The sequence below is a fragment of the Osmerus mordax genome, chromosome 17 (genome assembly GCF_038355195.1).
Source record: "Osmerus mordax isolate fOsmMor3 chromosome 17, fOsmMor3.pri, whole genome shotgun sequence".
NCBI classification, from domain to species: domain Eukaryota; kingdom Metazoa; phylum Chordata; class Actinopteri; order Osmeriformes; family Osmeridae; genus Osmerus; species Osmerus mordax.
The window spans coordinates 1,830,368-1,849,697 of record NC_090066.1 but is presented as its reverse complement, the minus strand read 5'-3'; the positions used below and the strand labels follow the sequence as shown (position 1 = coordinate 1,849,697).

Below are 19,330 nucleotides of genomic sequence, written 5' to 3'. Positions count from 1 at the left end.
TGCAGCAGGAGAGCATGGGTGATGAGCAACAAGTTCCTCAAACACCTGCCGTTCCCCAGACGTGTGCGGACAGCCTTTCGACCTCCAACGAAGCACAGATAGAGAACATGAAGGTAATGAACACAAAGAAGACGGAAAGTTTAAGATTACAAGACATGTTGTTCTGTCTGACCATAGCATTAGATTACATACACAGTGCTGTAGTTTAACCAAACTATTGTCTTGTCAATAATTTTGTTTTAGAATGGCTAGTTCTGTAGCAAGCAGCTTAGTATACAAAATATATGCCAGTGGAAAATAAGGAAACGATAAGGCATGAAAAAGTGGAATATTCTGGCGTTTGTTTAGATGTTTTGCATAATCTGTTGTTCATCTTCACTGAATCAAAATGGGTGTTGTTTTGACGTTGTACAGAAAGATGGTGTTTTAACGGAGGAGCAGGTCGCCAGCTGTTTATCCAACCTCGGACACTCCGCCACTGGACTACAGCACGTTTACCAGTTTCTCTCTATCCCAGTAAAACATATTTATTAATGTCTAGGTACTTTACATGAAAATTAATCTTCTCGTTAAGGTTTATCCACCGCTCTCCACAGCCTCTGTCATAGACAATATCTTTGTTCATTAGTTATTAAAGTTTTCTACAATAGCGTAGGTCACGAAATATAGCCTAAACTGTTTGGTTTACTTCCCAAAGGGTCGGCATCTGAGTAATATTTCAATCTTATCCAATTACGTGTATCTTCAAAAGCTAGAAATCCCACACAACAACATCAAAGGTGAGTTCAGGAAAAAAAAACTTGTCGTTCTTGAAGTGATAAGCTGTCTTACTTTCAAAAGTCTTGTGGTCAACATTGTTAACCTGAACCATCTGTGCCCAAAACTTCTATGGAAACGATGCCAACTAGTGTGGAGGTGCCGTCTCTCCCCTCTGCTTGCTCAACCTTTTTAATGTTTGTTGACTGGTAGATTTATCCTGTGTAAGCCACATGCCATACCTGATCATCCTTGATGCCTCCCACAACGAAATCTCAGACTTCTTTGGATTCCAGCCCCCAAAGAACCTCAAGGTGGGACCTTGAACTGACAGGATAAGACACAACTTGATTTGTGTCTTATCTGTTTTCTGTCTGGGGATATTCCCAGCTGTTATTCACAGATTTCTGCAGTGGAATTTTACACGCTTACATTTACATTTATTCATTTAGCAGACATTCTTATCCAGAGCAACTTACAGTAAGTACAGGGACATTTCCCCCGAGACAAGTAGGGTGAAGTGCCTTGCCCAAGAATACAAAGTCATTTGGCACAGCTGGGCATCGAACCAACAACCTTCTGATTAATAGGCCGACTCCCTAACCAATCAGCCATCTGACTCGTATTTATTACTGTTGAATGACAATCATCTCACTCTGCATTAGTAAACAAACTGTATATTAGCGCTGGAACCTAGTTTGATTCTTACATGATGCCCTATGAGGTTCATTGGTGTGTTAAAACTCTTGTTTTCTACAGGAAGTCAATTTATCCCACAACCGGATGGTACTGATGAAGGATTTGTCTGCTTACTGTTCTCTCAGTAAACTAAAACTGGACTGTATCCTAAATCCCACACATCACACACACAGACAAACGCAACACACTGTAAACATGCATCTCTAAGACGATTTCAAGCAACAACTTCAGCTGTGAATAGGTTCCCTTCCTTAACCGGATCAGACAACTCTTTCAGTCAGATCCGAGGGCTGGGCCGATGCACTGGCCTCACTCACCTTAGCCTGGCCCACAACAAGCTCTCCCACATCAGCGGCCTCAATAACTTGCCACTCAAAGAGCTCTGCTTGGTAAGTCACCAGAACCTGACGACAACGTCGCTCTGTTATTTCCCTGTGTACAACGTGACTTTGTATAACGTGCCTGTGTACAACGTGACTTTGTATAGCGTGCCTGTGTACAGCGTGACTTTGTATAACGTGCCTGTGTACAACGTGACTGTACAGCGTGCCTGTGTACAGCATGTCTGTGTACAGCGTGACTGTGTACAGCGTGACTGTGTACAGCGTGACTCAGTACAGCGTGCCTGTGTACAGCGTGACTGTACAGTGTGACTGTGTACAGTCTGACTGTTTACAGCATACCTGTGTACAGCGTGACTGTGTACAGTGTGAATCTGTACAGCGTGACTGTGTACAGTGTTAATCTGTACAGTGTGACTGTGTACAGCATGCCTGTGTACAGCGTGACTGTGTACAGCATGCCTGTGTACAGCGTGACTGTGTACAGCCTGACTGTGTACAGCGTGACTGTGTACAGCATGCCTGTGTACAGTCTGACTGTTTACAGCATACCTGTGTACAGCCTGACTGTGTACAGCGTGACTGTGTACAGTGTTAATCTGTACAGCGTGACTGTGTACAGTGTTAATCTGTACAGTGTGACTGTGTACAGCATGCCTGTGTACAGCGTGACTGTGTACAGCCTGACTGTGTACAGCGTGACTTTGTACAGCGTGACTGTGTACAGCGTGACTGTGTACAGCCTGACTGTGTACAGCGTGTCTGTACAGCGTGACTGTGTACAGCGTGTCTGTGTACAGCGTGTCTGTGTACAGCGTGACTTTGTACAGCCTGACTGTGTACAGCGTGTCTGTACAGCGTGACTGTGTACAGCGTGACTTTGTACAGCCTGACTGTGTACAGCGTGTCTGTACAGCGTGACTGTGTACAGCGTGTCTGTGTACAGCGTGTCTGTGTACAGCGTGACTTTGTACAGCCTGACTGTGTACAGCGTGACTGTACTCTCTGCTACCTAACACATGAGTTTCCTCATGATTTCATGTTTTTTTACGATGCTGTTCCCCTTTACCCAAAGTCTGGTATTCATAAATACAAAGTTTTATTTATTTTTATCATACACATATTTTCTTTCTTCTTCCCCCCTTGAGGATGACAGCTGGGGTGTTTTTAAAGGTCTCCTTTCTCTCCTGGCTCATGTTAAATCCACAGACTTAATTGAGCCTCCATTTTCAAAGAAAAAGCTAACCCTGGCCTCCAGTGTGAGAGCCACCATATGGCCATCAGCACGTCTCCAGAGAAACTCTCTCTTTCTCTCTCTTTCTCCCCCTCTTTCTCTCTCTCTCCCTCTCTCTCTCTCTCTCTCCCTCTCCCTCTCTCTCTCTCTCTCCCTCTCTCTCTGTCTCCCTCTCTCTCTGTCTCTCTCTCTGTCTCTCTCTCTCTCTCTCTCTCGTAGTTGTTGGTGTTATTCTTATCAAAGTGATTTCTCATTGTCAGCCACCAGCGGCCTGGCCGTGTCCTCCACCTGCTGCCGCCTGCCTCCGCTCATCTCTGTGTGTGTGTGAGAGAGAGAGTCAGAGTGTGTGTGTGTGTGTGTGTGTGAGAGAGAGAGAGAGAGAGAGAGAGAGTGTCAGAGTGTGTGTGTGTGTGTGTGAGAGAGAGAGTGTCAGAGTGTGTGTGTATGTGAGAGAGAGAGTGTCAGAGTGTGTGTGTGTGTGTCACCTCTTCAAGCCTACACACACCTCACCTTCTACCCAGCACTTCTATCATGCAGCGCCCCCTCTCCTACCCAGACCACCTCCCCCAACAGTGTGCTCCTGTCACGCTGCTCTCCTCTCAGTCCATCACATCCAGGCCCCAGAGCTTCCAGGGCCCAGCGCGGTCACCATCCCCGCTGTCGACAGCCCTCTGCCAGGCAGCCTGACTCAGGAGGGCAGGGCGAGAAGAGCCAGGGGCCTGGATGACAGCCCGAGGAGGGGGAGGGGGCAGGATGGGTAGAGGCGACGCTGGAGGGAGCTGGGTAGAGGGGGAAGGGCCTCGCTCTTTACCGTGTTAGCATGCTGTGCTAGCATCTCGCCAGCTGCTCGGCTGTCAGTGCTCACCTGATGGGATGGAGCTGTGAGGAGCGGGCCTGACAGTCACACTCGGAGGGGCTTCCAGGCTGGGCACTGCCGTCAAGACTCCCCACAGATGGGAACTGGAAACACTCTGTTAACTTTGATTAACAGATAGCTGATGACGGCGCGTGTTGGTGCACGCGTGTGTTTGCGGCACACACACACATTCGTCTGATCCTTTTCTCTCCAGAGAGGCAATCAGATAACGAAGATTGAGAACATGGAGACGCTGAGGATCCTTCACGTTGTGGACCTGTCCTTCAACAAGATCCAGAGTCTCTCAGGCCTCCAGGACCTCATCCTGCTAGGATCCGTCAACCTGGAGAGGAACCTGGTAACTCAAATCAATTATAAACGTCAGTCCCAGGTGGCGTAGGTTTGTTTTGAAATGTGGCCCCTGCTTCATCATGCCTGGTCACACAAACCTACTTCCTCTCCTGCTGTGTTTAAAGCACTTCCTTGGTGTTGAGTTACTGAGTGTGTCTCAGCTGCGCTACAGTATCACAGGAGGTGTGTGGCTCTCTGCTCCTAGATCAGTGACATCAAGGAGGCCTCTCACCTTCACAGCCTGTACCTCCTGAGAGAGCTCAACCTCCTGAAGAACCCTGTTCAGGTACGGAATAGCCTAGTACACAGTACACCTAGTACACAGTACACCTAGTACACAGTACACCTAATACACAGTACACCTAGTACACAGTACACCTAATACACAGTACACCTAGTACACAGTACACCTAGTACACAGTACACCTAGTACACAGTACACCTAATACACAGTATACCTACTACACAGTACGCCTAGTACACAGTATACCTAGTACACAGTACACCTACTACACAATACACCTAGTACTCAGTACACCTAACCCAACAGTGAGTACAGAGTACTGGTTCTTCAGTCAGACTATCCTGACTGCTCTTGTCATGGCAGGACCAGCCAGACTGTAGACTGGCTGTGATATTCCTCCTCCAGCATCTGAGTGGTCTGGACCAGCAGAAGGTGACAGCAGAGGAGAAGGTGTGTTGAGGATGAGCTGTAGCAGCGGGGGTTCTGGGTGGGGCTGTGAGGGTGCTGACTCTGTGTCCTGTCTCAGGTGTCTTCGGTGAACAGGTACGACCCCCCTCTGGAGGTGGTGGCAGCCAGAGATCACATGACCCACATGGTGTACCAGCTGATGCAGCCACAGGTCCTCTACGATAGGTACAGCCGGACCACATGACGTAGACACCAACTCTGATTGGACCAGGGGTTTTCAAAACGGCAGCTCACAACCTAGAAAAGTTGATGCCAAATCTTTCTCTCTTTATCTTTGTGTGTGTGTATGCTGTGAATGCTGTGTGTGTGTATGCTGTGTGTGTGTGTGTGTGTGTGTGTGCGTGCTTGTGTGTGTGTGTGCGTGTGTGTATGCTGTGTGAGTGTGTGTGTGTGTGTGCGTGTGTGTGTGCGTGTGTGTATGCTGTGTGAGTGTGTGTGCATGTGTGTGTGTGCGTGTGTGTGTGTATGCTGTGTGAGTGTGTGTGTGTGTGTGTGTGCGTGTATGTGTATGTGTGTGTGTGCATGTGTGTGTGTGTGTGTGCGTGTGTGTGTGTGTGTGTGTGTGTGCGTGTGTGTGTGAGCAGCACCCTTCCCAGTCTGGACTCTCCCTACCCCATGCTGGTGTTGACCGGCCCCCAGGCGTGTGGGAAGAGGGAACTGGCCCACAAGCTCTGCCTGGACTTCACTGACTTCTTCTCCTACGGGTCAGTGCACACCCTGTTGCTAGGACAGGACCGTAGGATAAAGACCTCTATCAGTACTGTATGGTACTGTGTCAGTGCACACACTGTTGCTAGGACAGGACCGTAGGATAAAGACCTCTATCAGTACTGTATGGTACTGTGTCAGTGCACACACTGTTGCTAGGACAGGACCGTAGGCTAAAGACCTGTATCAGTACTGTATGGTACTGTGTCAGTGCACACACTGTTGCTAGGACAGGACCGTAGGCTAAAGACCTGTATCAGTACTGTATGGTACTGTGTCAGTGCACATCCTGTTGCTAGGACAGGACCGTAGGCTAAAGACCTGTATCAGTACTGTACTGTAGGCTGAAATACCCTGCAGTTATCACTGTACTGTACTATAAGCTGAAACCCAGCTGGATGCAGGACACAGTGTGTGTGTGCGTGCGTGTGTGGGTGTGTGTGTGTTAATTCTCCTGTTTTTTCTTTTTCATGTTAGCTTGAGAATCTGGTCCTTTTTGTCCCTCAGAGCCTGCCATACCACCAGGGATCCCTACTTTGGGGAGGAGAACGGGAGTGACTACCACTTTGTGACAGAGGAAGTCTTCCAGAACATGATTCACATGGTGGGTCAACTGAGTCAGCAGTGAAAAAGTTTTGAAAAAAAGTTTTGAAAGGTTGAAAAATTACTTTTGGAAAAAAGTTTCGAAATGCAGAAAAAATATTTAACAATTTTTTTCAAAAGGTTGAAAAAATATTAATTTCCCTTTTTTTTTTTTTTACTTTCACACACAACACAAAGAAGTTTCACTTTTTTTTTAACCTTTTTTTTTTCAAAACTTTTTTTCAACCTTTCCTACTTGTTTTCAATAACTTGAAACTTGTTTGTGTCGTGTATTTGTGAACAATATTTTGGAAGAATATGGTAAAAAAGGTACAGTATATGGTCCTTGGTATTGCATAGCACCTATGTACATGCACACATACTATATGCACAATACTCTTCCATTACCATGGGCCGTCCTCTTAAATAATCGATCCAGGACCATCTTAAACTGGCTTTTTTCAGAATCACCATCTGTTTGGCGTCAAAAAATACCAGATCCAGAAGGGCTTCCCAGATCCCGCGGGGGTCTGGGCAGCCTCCTGGAGCTGCCTCCCTGCCACCCCTCTCTGGAGGGGTTATGGAGGGGCCTGTGGGGCTGTAGATCAAGGCCCAGGTGATTTAGAGATGAAGCCCTTTGATGTGGGATCATAAGTGTCTGCTTCAGAGACAGGAAGAGGAAGTGTTCTCAGGAAAGGTTTACTGGCTTTTCTCCTCCTTCACTCCCTTACCCTCCTTAAATCCCTCCCTCCTCCTTCAATGCTTCTCTCCTCCTCCTCCCTCTTCCTCCTCTTCCCCCTACTCCTGCTCCCTGCCTCCCTCCCTCCCTCCCTCCCTCCCTCCCTCCCTCCCTCCCTCCCTCCCTCCCTCCCTCCCTCCCTCCCTCCCTCCCTCCCTCCCTCCCTCCCTCCCTCCCTCCCTCCCTCCCTCCCTCCCTCCCTCCCTCCCTCCCTCCCTCCCTCCCTGCCTGCCTGCCTGCCTGCCTGCCTCCCTCCCTCCCTCCCTCCCTCCCTCCCTCCCTCCCTGCCTGCCTGCCTGCCTGCCTGCCTGCCTGCCTGACTGCCTCCCTCCCTCCCTCCCTCCTTCCCTCCCTCCCTCCCTCCCTCCCTCCCTCCCTCCCTCCCTCCCTGCCTGCCTGCCTGCCTGCCTGCCTGCCTGCCTGCCTGCCTGCCTGCCTCCCTCCCTCCCTCCCTCCCTCCCTGCCTGCCTGCCGCCCTCCCTCCCTCCCTCCCTGCCTCCCTGCCTCCCTCCCTCCCTCCCTCCCTAAAATCCACCGGCAGTTCCTCATCTGTAGGATACTGTGTCAGGAGGCTAAAGCTCATCATCCAGTCATGGAATCTGCAGAACAGCTGTGAGCAGCAGCAAGCTGTCCCAGACCAGCCAGCACACTGTCGTCCCAAACCAGCCAGCACACTGTCGTCCCTGACCAGCCAGCACACTGTCGTCCCAGACCAGCCAGCACACTGTCGTCCCTGACCAGCCAGCACACTGTCGTCCCAGACCAGCCAGCACACTGTCGTCCCAGACCAGCCAGCACACTGTCGTCCCAAACCAGCCAGCACACTGTCGTCCCTGACCAGCCAGCACACTGTCGTCCCTGACCAGCCAGCACACTGTCGTCCCAGACCAGCCAGCACACTGTCGTCCCAAACCAGCCAGCACACTGTCGTCCCAGACCTGCCAGCACACTGTCGTCCCTGACCAGCCAGCACACTGTCGTCCCAGACCAGCCAGCACACTGTCGTCCCAGACCAGCCAGCACACTGTCGTCCCAAACCAGCCAGCACACTGTCGTCCCTGACCAGCCAGCACACTGTCGTCCCAGACCAGCCAGCACACTGTCGTCCCAGACCAGCCAGCACACTGTCGTCCCAGACCAGCCAGCACACTGTCGTCCCAGACCAGCCAGCACACTGTCGTCCCAGACCAGCCAGCACACTGTCGTCCCTGACCAGCAAGCACACTGTCGTCCCAGACCAGCCAGCACACTGTCGTCCCTGACCAGCCAGCACACTGTCGTCCCAAACCAGCCAGCACACTGTCGTCCCAGACCAGCCAGCACACTGTCGTCCCAGACCAGCCAGCACACTGTCGTCCCTGACCAGCCAGCACACTGTCGTCCCTGACCAGCCAGCACACTGTCGTCCCAGACCTGCCAGCCAGCTGGCCGCAGTGTCCTGCCGTCTTCAGGGCCTGTCTCTGTAGGCTGGGTAAGGCCTGATGGATGGCTGCACACTGCTTAAGCCAGGCCAGGTGTAGACGGGAGAGGTCGGAGGTCGTGTGTGATTCAGGAGGAAGGGAGAGGGTTCGGGAGTTCACTGGGCAGGTGGGGAAGTGGCTTGGTGGTTGATCTCCCTGGAACCCACCAGGCCTGTGTCAGAAAAGAGCACATCCATTTAGGAGATGGATGGAGCTCATAACTCTGGTGGGTGATGGATGTGCTGGTAATGGAGTTTGCGAACAACAGCTTTGAATAACACGCTGTTCTTCTTCCTGCACTGGCTCCCTCTGATCTCAACCCTCCTTTCACTCTCCTTAAAATCTTCTTCGTCTGTCTCTCTCTCTCTCTCTCTCTCTCTCTGTCTCTCTCTCACTGTCTCTCTCTCCCTCTGTCTCTCTCTCTCTCTCTCTCTCTGTCTCTCTCTCTCTCTCTCTCCCTCTGTCTCTCTCTCACTGTCTCTCTCTGTCTCTCTCTCTCTCTCTCTCCCTCTGTCTCTCTCTCACTGTCTCTCTCTGTCTCTCTCTCTCTCTCTCTCCCTCTGTCTCTCTCTCACTGTCTCTCTCTGTCTCTCTCTCTCTCTCTCTCCCTCTGTCTCTCTCTCACTGTCTCTCTCTCCCTCTCCTCCAGGGCCAGTTCATCCAGACCATGCAGTATGGAGGGCACTGGTACGGCCTCTCTCGTGAGGCAGTAGAGGCAGTGGCCAGAGAAGGCCTGGCCTGCTGTGTGCATATGGAGCTGGAGGTAGGTGTGGCTCACACACACACTCACACACTGACATACACACCTATCAATCTATCATGTCAGCGCTAAGCTACCATCTCCTTTTCTGTGTACTGTGTGTGTGTATGTTTGTGTTGTATGTGTGTGTTGTGTGTGTGTGTGCTCACAGGGTGTGTTCAGTCTGAAGAACAGCTACTTTGAGCCTCGCTACGTGCTCCTGATCCCCACAGACCAGGAGCGTTACTGCCTGCGTCTGAGGAGACGAGCCCTCTACACCCCGGCCCAGGTGGAGGCTGCCCTGGGCCGGGTCCACCTCTACGCCCGCGTCAGCAGAGAACACCCAGGATTCTTCGACGACGTCATCCGCTGCGGTACGTAGGGGGGAGTGTGTTGGGGCGTCAGGGGGGAGAGTGTTGGGGTGTCAGGGGGGAGCGTGTTGGGGCGTCAGGGGGAAGAGTGTTGGGGCGTCAGGGGGGAGCGTGTTGGGGCGTCAGGGGGGAGCGTGTTGGGGCGTCAGGGGGAAGAGTGTTGGGGCGTCAGGGGGGAGCGTGTTGGGGCGTCAGGGGGGAGCGTGTTGGGGCGTCAGGGGGGAGCGTGTTGGGGCGTCAGGGGGAAGAGTGTTGGGGCGTCAGGGGGGAGCGTGTTGGGGCGTCAGGGGGGAGCGTGTTGGGGCGTCAGGGGGAAGAGTGTTGGGGCGTCAGGGGGGAGCGTGTTGGGGCACTTTTCAAAGGGTCTTTTTCTGGCATGTTTCATGCTCTGGTGTGATGGGTCTCCTTTCATTCATTACGGGATGTTTTTAACATCCATATCTTGGCTGTGCGAGGAGTCCGGAGGATGTGTACTCCTCGTGCTGGGCCTGAGAGAACTGAGGTGAAGGAGGAGAGTGGCCAGGATGCAACAGCTGGACATGTATTGAAACACAACAAGTCTCTAATGAAGGAATGCATTAAGACCTCATTAAGAAAGGAACAGAGGTGTTTATCATTCCCTTCATGAAGGCTCCCGGACGTCGAGCCATGTTGCTAATGAACTCAAATTACCGCCAGAGTGTGTAACTTATCATATTAATGCACTGTTAGACTGCACATCATTAAAGCGGGCCCTTCTCATCTCATCCAGTCAGCAAGATCCTTCTCACATCTCGCCACGCTCATACTGATCCTGACATGTTAACGCACGCTGAAGAGCATGCATGGAAAAGTCTGCTAAATAGAATTTCATATGTTTGGGTTGTGTGTGTGTGTGTGTGAGAGTTCATGTGTGTGTGTGTGTGTGTGTGTGTGTGTGCGTGCGTGCGTGTGTGTGTGTGTGTGAGAGAGTTTGTGTGTGTGTGTGTGTGTGTGTGTGTGTGTGTGTGTGTGTGTGTGTGTGTGTGTGTGTGTGTGTGTGCGTGCGTGCGTGTGTGTGTGTGTGTGAGAGAGTTTGTGTGTGTGTGTGTGTGTGTGTGAGAGAGTTTGTGTGTGTGTGTGTGTGTGTGAGAGAGTTTGTGTGTGTGTGTGTGTGTGTGTGTGTGTGTGTGTGTGTGTGTGTGTGTGTGTGTGTGTGTGTGTGTGTGTGTGTGTGTGTGTGTGTGTGTGTGCAGATGACCCAGCCGAGGCCTACACCTCTCTGAAGCAGGTGGTGAGGCAGTACCTGGGCCTCCACCAGGCAGGAGGAGACCACAACCAGAGCAGCAGCAGCACTCCAGACACCAGCACTGGTGGGTCTGCAGTGTGTGTGTGTGTGAGTGTGTGTGTTAGTGGATCACGCCCTCAAACACCACATGATAAACCGTGTATCTGTGAGTCAGAGCTATCGAGGGAGGAGGTTCCAGCGAAGGAGAGGAGCCGACCTCCATCCAGCCCTGCAGAGGCCGGCCTCCCCTCCAGCCCCGGCCCAGCCCCGGAGCCGTCTGAGGCCGGCGTCTGCAGGACCTACCTCAGCAAGGTCCAGGCCCAGCTCACCCCCCTCAAGACCCCTGCTGTGAGTCCCACCGCTTCCTGCTCTCTCCCACAGACCACCTGTGGGTTACTGGTTTGTTTGTTTACACCAGGTGTTACTCTATCACCCCTGAAATGAATGTGTCTCCTTTCCCTCCCTCCCTCACTCCTTCCCTCCCTCCCTCCCTCCCTCACTCCTTCCCTCCCTCACTCCTTCCTTCCCTCCCTCCCTCCCTCACTCCTTTCCTCCCTCCCTTCTCCTCTCCTTCGCTCCATCACTCCCCTCCCGTCCTCACCTTCCTCCTCTCTTCCTCTCCTCCTCCCCTCCTCTCCTCCTCCTCTCCTCCTCTCTTCCTCTCCTCCTCCTCCCCTCCTCCCCTTCCTCCTCTCCTCCTCTCTTCCTCCTCTCCTCCTCCCCTCCTCCCCTTCCTCCTCCCCTCCTCTCCTCCTCCTCTCCTCCTCTCCTCCTCCCCTCCTCTCCTCCTCCTCTCCTCCTCTCTTCCTCTCCTCCTCCTCCCCTCCTCCCCTTCCTCCTCTCTTCCTCCCCTCCTCCTCCCCTCCTCCCCTTCCTCCTCCCCTCCTCCCCTCCTCTCCTCCTCCTCTCCTCCTCTCCTCCCCTCCAGGAGCTGTCCTCTCTCCAGCGCAGGCAGCAGCTGGTCAGAGAGGCTCTGAAGGGGAGGAGTCCTGAAGCTTACACACAGCTTTTCAAGAGGTACACACACACTTATACACACGCACACACACACACACCTGATTGTGATTGGAGAGAGCTCTCAATCAGAGTCAGTCCAGACAACTGTACTGAAGTACGTGTTTAGCCAGATTCTTGCTGCCTGTGTTTGACCCTGAGACTGAAGTGGCAGGGCTCAAGGTGATGAGGTGAGGGGTGTGTTTGTGTGTGTTACTGTCAGCCACCAACAGATGGCGCTAGAGAGACCTAACTCCTCCAGAGAGGCAGCAGTCCTTCGTTCTCTAAACCGCCCCTAACGACAGTTTTCCATCACCAGTGATCTGTCACCTGTAGCTGTTGTGGGGGTCTGGTTTGGTGACAGAAGAGCGGGGCTGTTTAACCAAACCTGTCAGAGGCTCAGGTTGTGTGTGTGTGTGTGTGTGTGTGTGTGTGTGTGTGTGTGTGTGTGTGTGTGTGTGTGTGTGTGTGTGTGTGTGTGTGGTGTGGGTGTGGGTGTGGGTGTGGGTGTGGGTGTGGGTGTGGGTGTGGGTGTGGGTGTGTCTCAGGTCTGCCCAGACTGCTCCTTCATTGTTGACCTCCCAGAGCCAGGATCCTGCCCTGTCACCCTCCAGGATCCCCCCTCAGAACCAGCCGGAAGACAGGTGTGTACACACACACACACACAAACACACACACTCTCACACACACACACACACACACTCTCACACACACACACACACACTCTCACACACACACAGTACTTATTGGTATTCGCTGTGGGTTCTTGTGAGTTTGAGAGCATATGTTCAGAGTTCTCTTTTACAGTGTAGTCAGTAAACCGCTCCTAGCCATATGGGGACAAGCACACACACACACACTCACACACATGCACCCACACACAAACATAAATGTTTTTTGATTTATAGCTTCCACCACTCATGTTTCTCCAGTGCACATAGTCAAACTCAAGCAATTGATTAAGAAGTTTGGTTTACCTCTGTGAATTATATGAATAATAAGTGAGTTAGTGATTTAATTACCCATTCCCTAGGAAATATAATGTGTTTTCTGTTTTGGACTGCATTTTATACTTACTGAATAATACACATGATTTGACAAAAAGTTGAATTTCCAAAATATGTATCAGTCAGGGTCATTAGACAGTTCCAGATTGATATTAATTAAATACAGTCATGTCTTTGGAAACTTCCTTGGATAATTCAGTCTAAACTAGGCGGTGTGGATGACAAGGTGACCTGTGCGATATGTAAATGAGCTCTCCCAGTATAGTAGTCCAGCTCAGTCTGTCAACACAGCCTGGTGTAGCTCAACCACAACACCACAGGAAGGAGAGAGGCTATTTGGAAACAGAAATAAATATTAAGAGTAAGACTTTCTAAGAGTAACTTTCTTTATTTGATTGGTAGTTTTTCGTATCAAAGTTTACACTAAGCACCAGGGACAGCGTGCAGGTGCTCTGTGTAGTGGAGCCATGGTGGTATAGTTGATCGATGTTGTTTGTTAAGGGTCTCTATGTGCACTCCTTCCTGTCAGGCCCAATTCTGTTCAGTCCTCCCCTCCCTCCGCCAGCGCCCTTGTTCAGAACACGTTCCCGCAGCCACGAGCCCACTCGTCAGAGACGTGCTTTAACCTGTCTCTCTGTTTGACGGAGCTGTCAGGAGTGTGTCCTAGTGCTGGTGGCTCGCTTTCCATCTTCGTCTCCCACTGTGGAATAGTTTCCTGACAGCGCCTGCGATGGCAGGGCAGGGCTGGATCAGGGCTGGATCAGGGCTGCATCAGGGCTGGATCAGGGCTGGATCAGGGCTGCATCAGGGCTGGATCAGGGCTGCATCAGGGCTGCATCAGGGCTGGATCAGGGCTGCATCAGGGCTGCATCAGGGCTGCATCAGGGCTGGATCAGGGCTGGATCAGGGCTGCATCAGGGCTGCATCAGGGCTGGATCAGGGCTGCATCAGGGCTGGATCAGGGCTGCATCAGGGCTGCATCAGGGCTGCATCAGGGCTGCATCAGGGCTGCATCAGGGCTGCATCAGGGCTGCATCAGGGCTGCATCAGGGCTGGATCAGGGCTGCATCAGGGCTGGATCAGGGCTGCATCAGGGCTGCATCAGGGCTGGATCAGGGCTGGATCAGGGGGGAGACAGCTCTCTGGGGCTGGGCCAGCAGAGCTGCGAGGCTGGCTGTAACTCTGACGACCTGTCAGCCAGCTCCAGTCCTCACTCTGGAGAACGTCTGAGAGCTCTGTCTCTCACTTCTTCTACCTGCTCAAACTGCCGCTAACACTCCTTCTATTCCTTCGCCCTCGTCTCTCTGTCTCTTCCCCTCCCTCCTCCCCCTCCCTCCTACCCCTCCCTCCTCGCCCTCCCTCCTCACCTTGCCCGGCCTCTTCCAGTTCAGACGAGTCCCGTGCCAGTTCGGCCCTCTCTATACCCAGCTCAGCAGGGGCCTCATCCAAGACTGCCGGCCCAGCAGGGGGCTCGGTGCTGGGCTCAGAACCCCACGTCGAGCCCCTGGATACCACCTCTCTGGAACACACCCTGGAGACACTCCAAGGTCAGTCCCTGCTACCCTCATCCTTCTCTCGTCCATCGTCCGGGGCAACCGGACAGGGGGGGGTTGGATGTGACTTGTGGATGTGGGTTGAGTCTCCTAGCGACCCTACCTCCTTAACCAGCGATGGTGTTGTTTGTCCAGACCAGGTGGAGACCAGCCACACCCCCGATGCCCCCCGGCCAGCCTCCGGCCTCCTCTCTCCTGCTGTCACCCCATCATCCGGGCGCCCGGGCTCCAACGCCAGACCCGTCCTGCCCCCCATCCCCCCGGGCCGCAAGACCCCCTCCCCCTCCCCCTCCCCCTCCCCCAGCCCCGCCACCCTCCCCGACCTCGGACCCAGACCCTGAGAGCCAGGAGAGGCCAGCATAGAGAACCAAGGCCCAAGGAAAGAGCCCTAGGCGGGGGTCAGGTACAGAGAGACAGTATGGAGCCATGGAAAGACATATATTCAGTCAAACTATATTCACCCTACTTCATTAAATCCTTCATTAAAACTTGAAAATGAGCAAAGATGTCGTCAAGTTTACACACTCACAGGACTCTGGGAAATATGTTACCCCGGATACACACTCTCTCCATCAGTCCTGCTTTAGTGCATGGGGTGTGTCCTCTGACTCTGTTACAGCAGGTGACAGGACCTCAACATGGGGTGTGTCCTCTGACTCTGTTACAGCAGGTGACAGGACCTCAACATGGGGTGTGTCCTCTGACTCTGTTACAGCAGGTGACAGGACCTCAACATGGGGTGTGTCCTCTGACTCTGTTACAGCAGGTGACAGGACCTCAACATGGGGTGTGTCCTCTGACTCTGTTACAGCAGGTGACAGGACCTCAACATGGGGTGTGTCCTCTGACTCTTTTACAGCAGGTGACAGGACCTCAACATGGGGTGTGTCCTCTGACTCTGTTACAGCAGGTGACAGGACCTCAACATGGGGTGTGTCCTCTGACTCTGTTACAGCAGGTGACAGGACCTCAACATGGGGTGTGTCCTCTGACTCTGTTACAGCAGGTGACAGGACCTCAACATGGGGTGTGTCCTCTGACTCTGTTACAGCAGGTGACAGGACCTCAACATGGGGTGTGTCCTCTGACTCTTTTACAGCAGGTGACAGGACCTCAACATGGGGTGTGTCCTCTGACTCTGTTACAGCAGGTGACAGGACCTCAACATGGGGTGTGTCCTCTGACTCTTTTACAGCAGGTGACAGGACCTCAACATGGGGTGTGTCCTCTGACTCTGTTACAGCAGGTGACAGGACCTCAACATGGGGTGTGTCCTCTGACTCTGTTACAGCAGGTGACAGGACCTCAACATGGGGTGTGTCCTCTGACTCTGTTACAGCAGGTGACAGGACCTCAACATGGGGTGTGTCCTCTGACTCTGTTACAGCAGGTGACAGGACCTCAACATGGGGTGTGTCCTCTGACTCTGTTACAGCAGGTGACAGGACCTCAACAACATCCTCGCCAAGTAGAGATGATCCCTATAAATAAAGCTGATTACAGTCAAATTACAGCAGCCATTGGGAGATGTCTCTCCATGTCCTGACATGATTTATGTGTAGGCTGGAAAGACGAGGAATAGAGCGGGCTGGTGGATTGGTGTGTGTGTTTGTGTGTGTGTGTTGGTGTGTGTATCACTGATTACTATGGGTTTAAATACAGGTACTGTATTTAAATGACTGTGTCATTATCATTGCAGACAGCTTGTCTTCTGTAGAAGGTCTGTCTCTAACTGTCCTTTTAGTTATCCAGTGCAGCTGTCATGGTTACACTGATCGTGTGCAGCTCGTGTCAGTGAACAGTAAACACACCAGCCCTCCCTCCAGTGACCGACAGGGACCAAGACTACATTCATCAGGATCAGATGTGTGGCTCTGCAGGCCTCACCTCCAGTGATCGACAGGGACCAAGACTACATTCATCAGGATCAGATGTGTGGCTCTGCAGGCCTCACCTCCAGTGATCGACAGGGACCAAGACTACATTCATCAGGATCAGATGTGTGGCTCTGCAGGCCTCACCTCCAGTGATCGACAGGGACCAAGACTACATTCATCAGGATCAGATGTGTGGCTCTGCAGGCCTCACCTCCAGTGATCGACAGGGACCAAGACTACATTCATCAGGATCAGATGTGTGGCTCTGCAGGCCTCACCTCCAGTGATCGACAGGGACCAAGACTACATTCATCAGGATCAGATGTGTGGCTCTGCAGGCCTCACCTCCAGTGATCGACAGGGACCAAGACTACATTCATCAGGATCAGATGTGTGGCTCTGCAGGCCTCACCTCCAGTGATCGACAGGGACCAAGACTACATTCATCAGGATCAGATGTGTGGCTCTGCAGGCCTCACCTCCAGTGATCGACAGGGACCAAGACTACATTCATCAGGATCAGATGTGTGGCTCTGCAGGCCTCACCTCCAGTGATCGACAGGGACCAAGACTACATTCATCAGGATCAGATGTGTGGCTCTGCAGGCCTCACCTCCAGTGATCGACAGGGACCAAGACTACATTCATCAGGATCAGATGTGTGGCTCTGCAGGCCTCACCTCCAGTGATCGACAGGGACCAAGACTACATTCATCAGGATCAGATGTGTGGCTCTGCAGGCCTCACCTCCAGTGATCGACAGGGACCAAGACTACATTCATCAGGATCAGATGTGTGGCTCTGCAGGCCTCACCTCCAGTGATCGACAGGGACCAAGACTACATTCATCAGGATCAGATGTGTGGCTCTGCAGGCCTCACCTCCAGTGATCGACAGGGACCAAGACTACATTCATCAGGATCAGATGTGTGGCTCTGCAGGCCTCACCTCCAGTGATCGACAGGGACCAAGACTACATTCATCAGGATCAGATGTGTGGCTCTGCAGGCCTCACCTCCAGTGATCGACAGGGACCAAGACTACATTCATCAGGATCAGATGTGTGGCTCTGCAGGCCTCACCTCCAGTGATCGACAGGGACCAAGACTACATTCATCAGGATCAGATGTGTGGCTCTGCAGGCCTCACCTCCAGTGATCGACAGGGACCAAGACTACATTCATCAGGATCAGATGTGTGGCTCTGCAGGCCTCACCTCCAGTGATCGACAGGGACCAAGACTACATTCATCAGGATCAGATGTGTGGCTCTGCAGGCCTCACCTCCAGCCCTGGCTGTTTAGCTTCTGCTGTGCGGATGTTTGAAGGTGTGTGTGTGCGCTTACAGGACATGCGTGTGCATGTGCCTCTGTGTACATGCATGTGCTTGTAGGAGTGTTTCATTGTGTGTGTGTGTGTGTGTGTGTGTGCGACACACCCTCACACCTGGCCATCCATCAGTTTCTCTCCCCCTCAACATGCAGATGTTGCAACTGTCTCATAACTCAGAGGCCGTTCGAGGCGGCTCCACAATGCCGCGGGCTGCCTCAGAAAGGCCGTCCTCACACCTCCTCACCCTAGACCCCAGCCCCCCCAGACTGTACCCCCCTCCCCCTCCCTAGACTGCTCCCAAAGACATGTGCAGACTTCAGTATACGCACACTTCCTATCATGTCTCTGTCTGTGATCACAGAGCTCTTTATGTGTAACTGACGTGGTCTGAGTGCCGGTCAGTGTATCTGACTGTCTGTCAGTCCTACTCTACCTGTCTAGCTTCCACCCAGAGCTGCACCGTTAGTTTTAACTACAAACACGTTTGCAGCCTGTTTCCAGCAGCTGGTAAGAAGCTCTCTATCATCGCTAACCTTCACCAGGAGCTGAAAGAGAAACATGTCCGCAGTCCTTCATCTCAGCAGAACTCCAAAGACAGGGGAACTTTTCATAGCAGAGTAGACCAGCTTGAAGGAACCGTTTTGGAGAAATGTGTGGGAGAAGATCGTAAATTTTAAAAGTGAAGGCGGAGGAGACGTTAAATCAAATCATATTTTATCACTTTATTGTGTCTGAGGGAGAGAAAAAACGCTCTTTGCTCACTTGCGAAAGAAACCCTTAACTAACAGCTTAGTTGAATAGAAATCAAAGTGACCAATCAGAGCTGTCCTCTGTGACCAGGTCAGATACGCTCAAGTCGCTCCCTACGGCCTTGTAAAGCCAGAAGGCTTATGACCAGGTGGACATCGTCATCACAAGACCTCATAACCTGCCATGACACTTCAAAGGCCTGACTCAGGTTTCACTGAGAGCATCTTTATAGCTACTCTGACAGATTTCTACCTGGTCCTAGGTCACATAATGAGACGAGAAGAGATAGGTTATGAAACGATCTGTTAGAGAGGAAATACATTTCACGGTGACGTCTGGACACACACACACTCCCATTCATGCAAACAGACACAGTAACAAACAGACACTTTTGCTTGGAAAACTGGTTTATACGGATTAAATCCCCCTCAAGGCAAATTCTTGACACAAAACTTTACTGTAACTCTCACACACGCTGATACTGGAAAACCCACAAACTTTTACGTGACAAGCAGTTCACGACAGCTAGAAGCACCAATAAAAAAACTTTGTTCAGGCTCTCCTGAGACATGCCTTTTTTCTCAGATACGAAAAGGTCAAAGGTCAGCTCTGCCATCCGTAGGAAATGACAGTGACAGAACGGTAGTCAAGGTGAGAGGCTCAAACATCAGACACCGGATCAATGACGGGTGACCTTCCGGCCCCTGACACCAACAGCTTGTACTTCATCTGCAAGCTGTCTGAGTGGATAAAAGTCACAAGTCTGTTTACTTGAACATTACTTTTGAAAGATGACCTGAGAAGGTTGACCTATCAACTTTTGGTTGACAGTTTAAGGGAACATGGGAATTGTAGTTTTTTTTGTGTGAGAGTTACACTGGCCATAATGCAGTACAGCTTCAACGCAGAACCTCCAGTTAACTGATCCTACTGCTGCTGTTCTCAGAGCAGCAGAACACAGTCTGACCACAAACCCAAGATATACATTCGGCTAAACGTCACCTCAGTGTTTTGATGTAGCTTTT

At 52.0% G+C, this 19,330-nt stretch overlaps 1 protein-coding gene across 1 annotated transcript; it reads left to right on the top strand.

Moving 5' to 3' along the window:
- The first annotated feature begins 14 nt into the window (after positions 1–14).
- Positions 15–14,688, top strand: lrguk (leucine-rich repeats and guanylate kinase domain containing). The gene is given in 21 exon segments (XM_067254944.1): positions 15–113; positions 253–336; positions 415–516; positions 698–779; positions 970–1,070; positions 1,516–1,597; positions 1,720–1,844; positions 4,101–4,244; positions 4,443–4,523; positions 4,845–4,931; positions 5,008–5,114; positions 5,531–5,653; positions 6,165–6,261; positions 9,088–9,201; positions 9,350–9,551; positions 10,763–10,879; positions 10,994–11,142; positions 11,723–11,811; positions 12,336–12,371; positions 14,148–14,345; positions 14,499–14,688. Coding segments are annotated over 21 exon segments (2,409 nt in total).
- Positions 14,689–19,330: the final 4,642 nt, after the last annotated feature.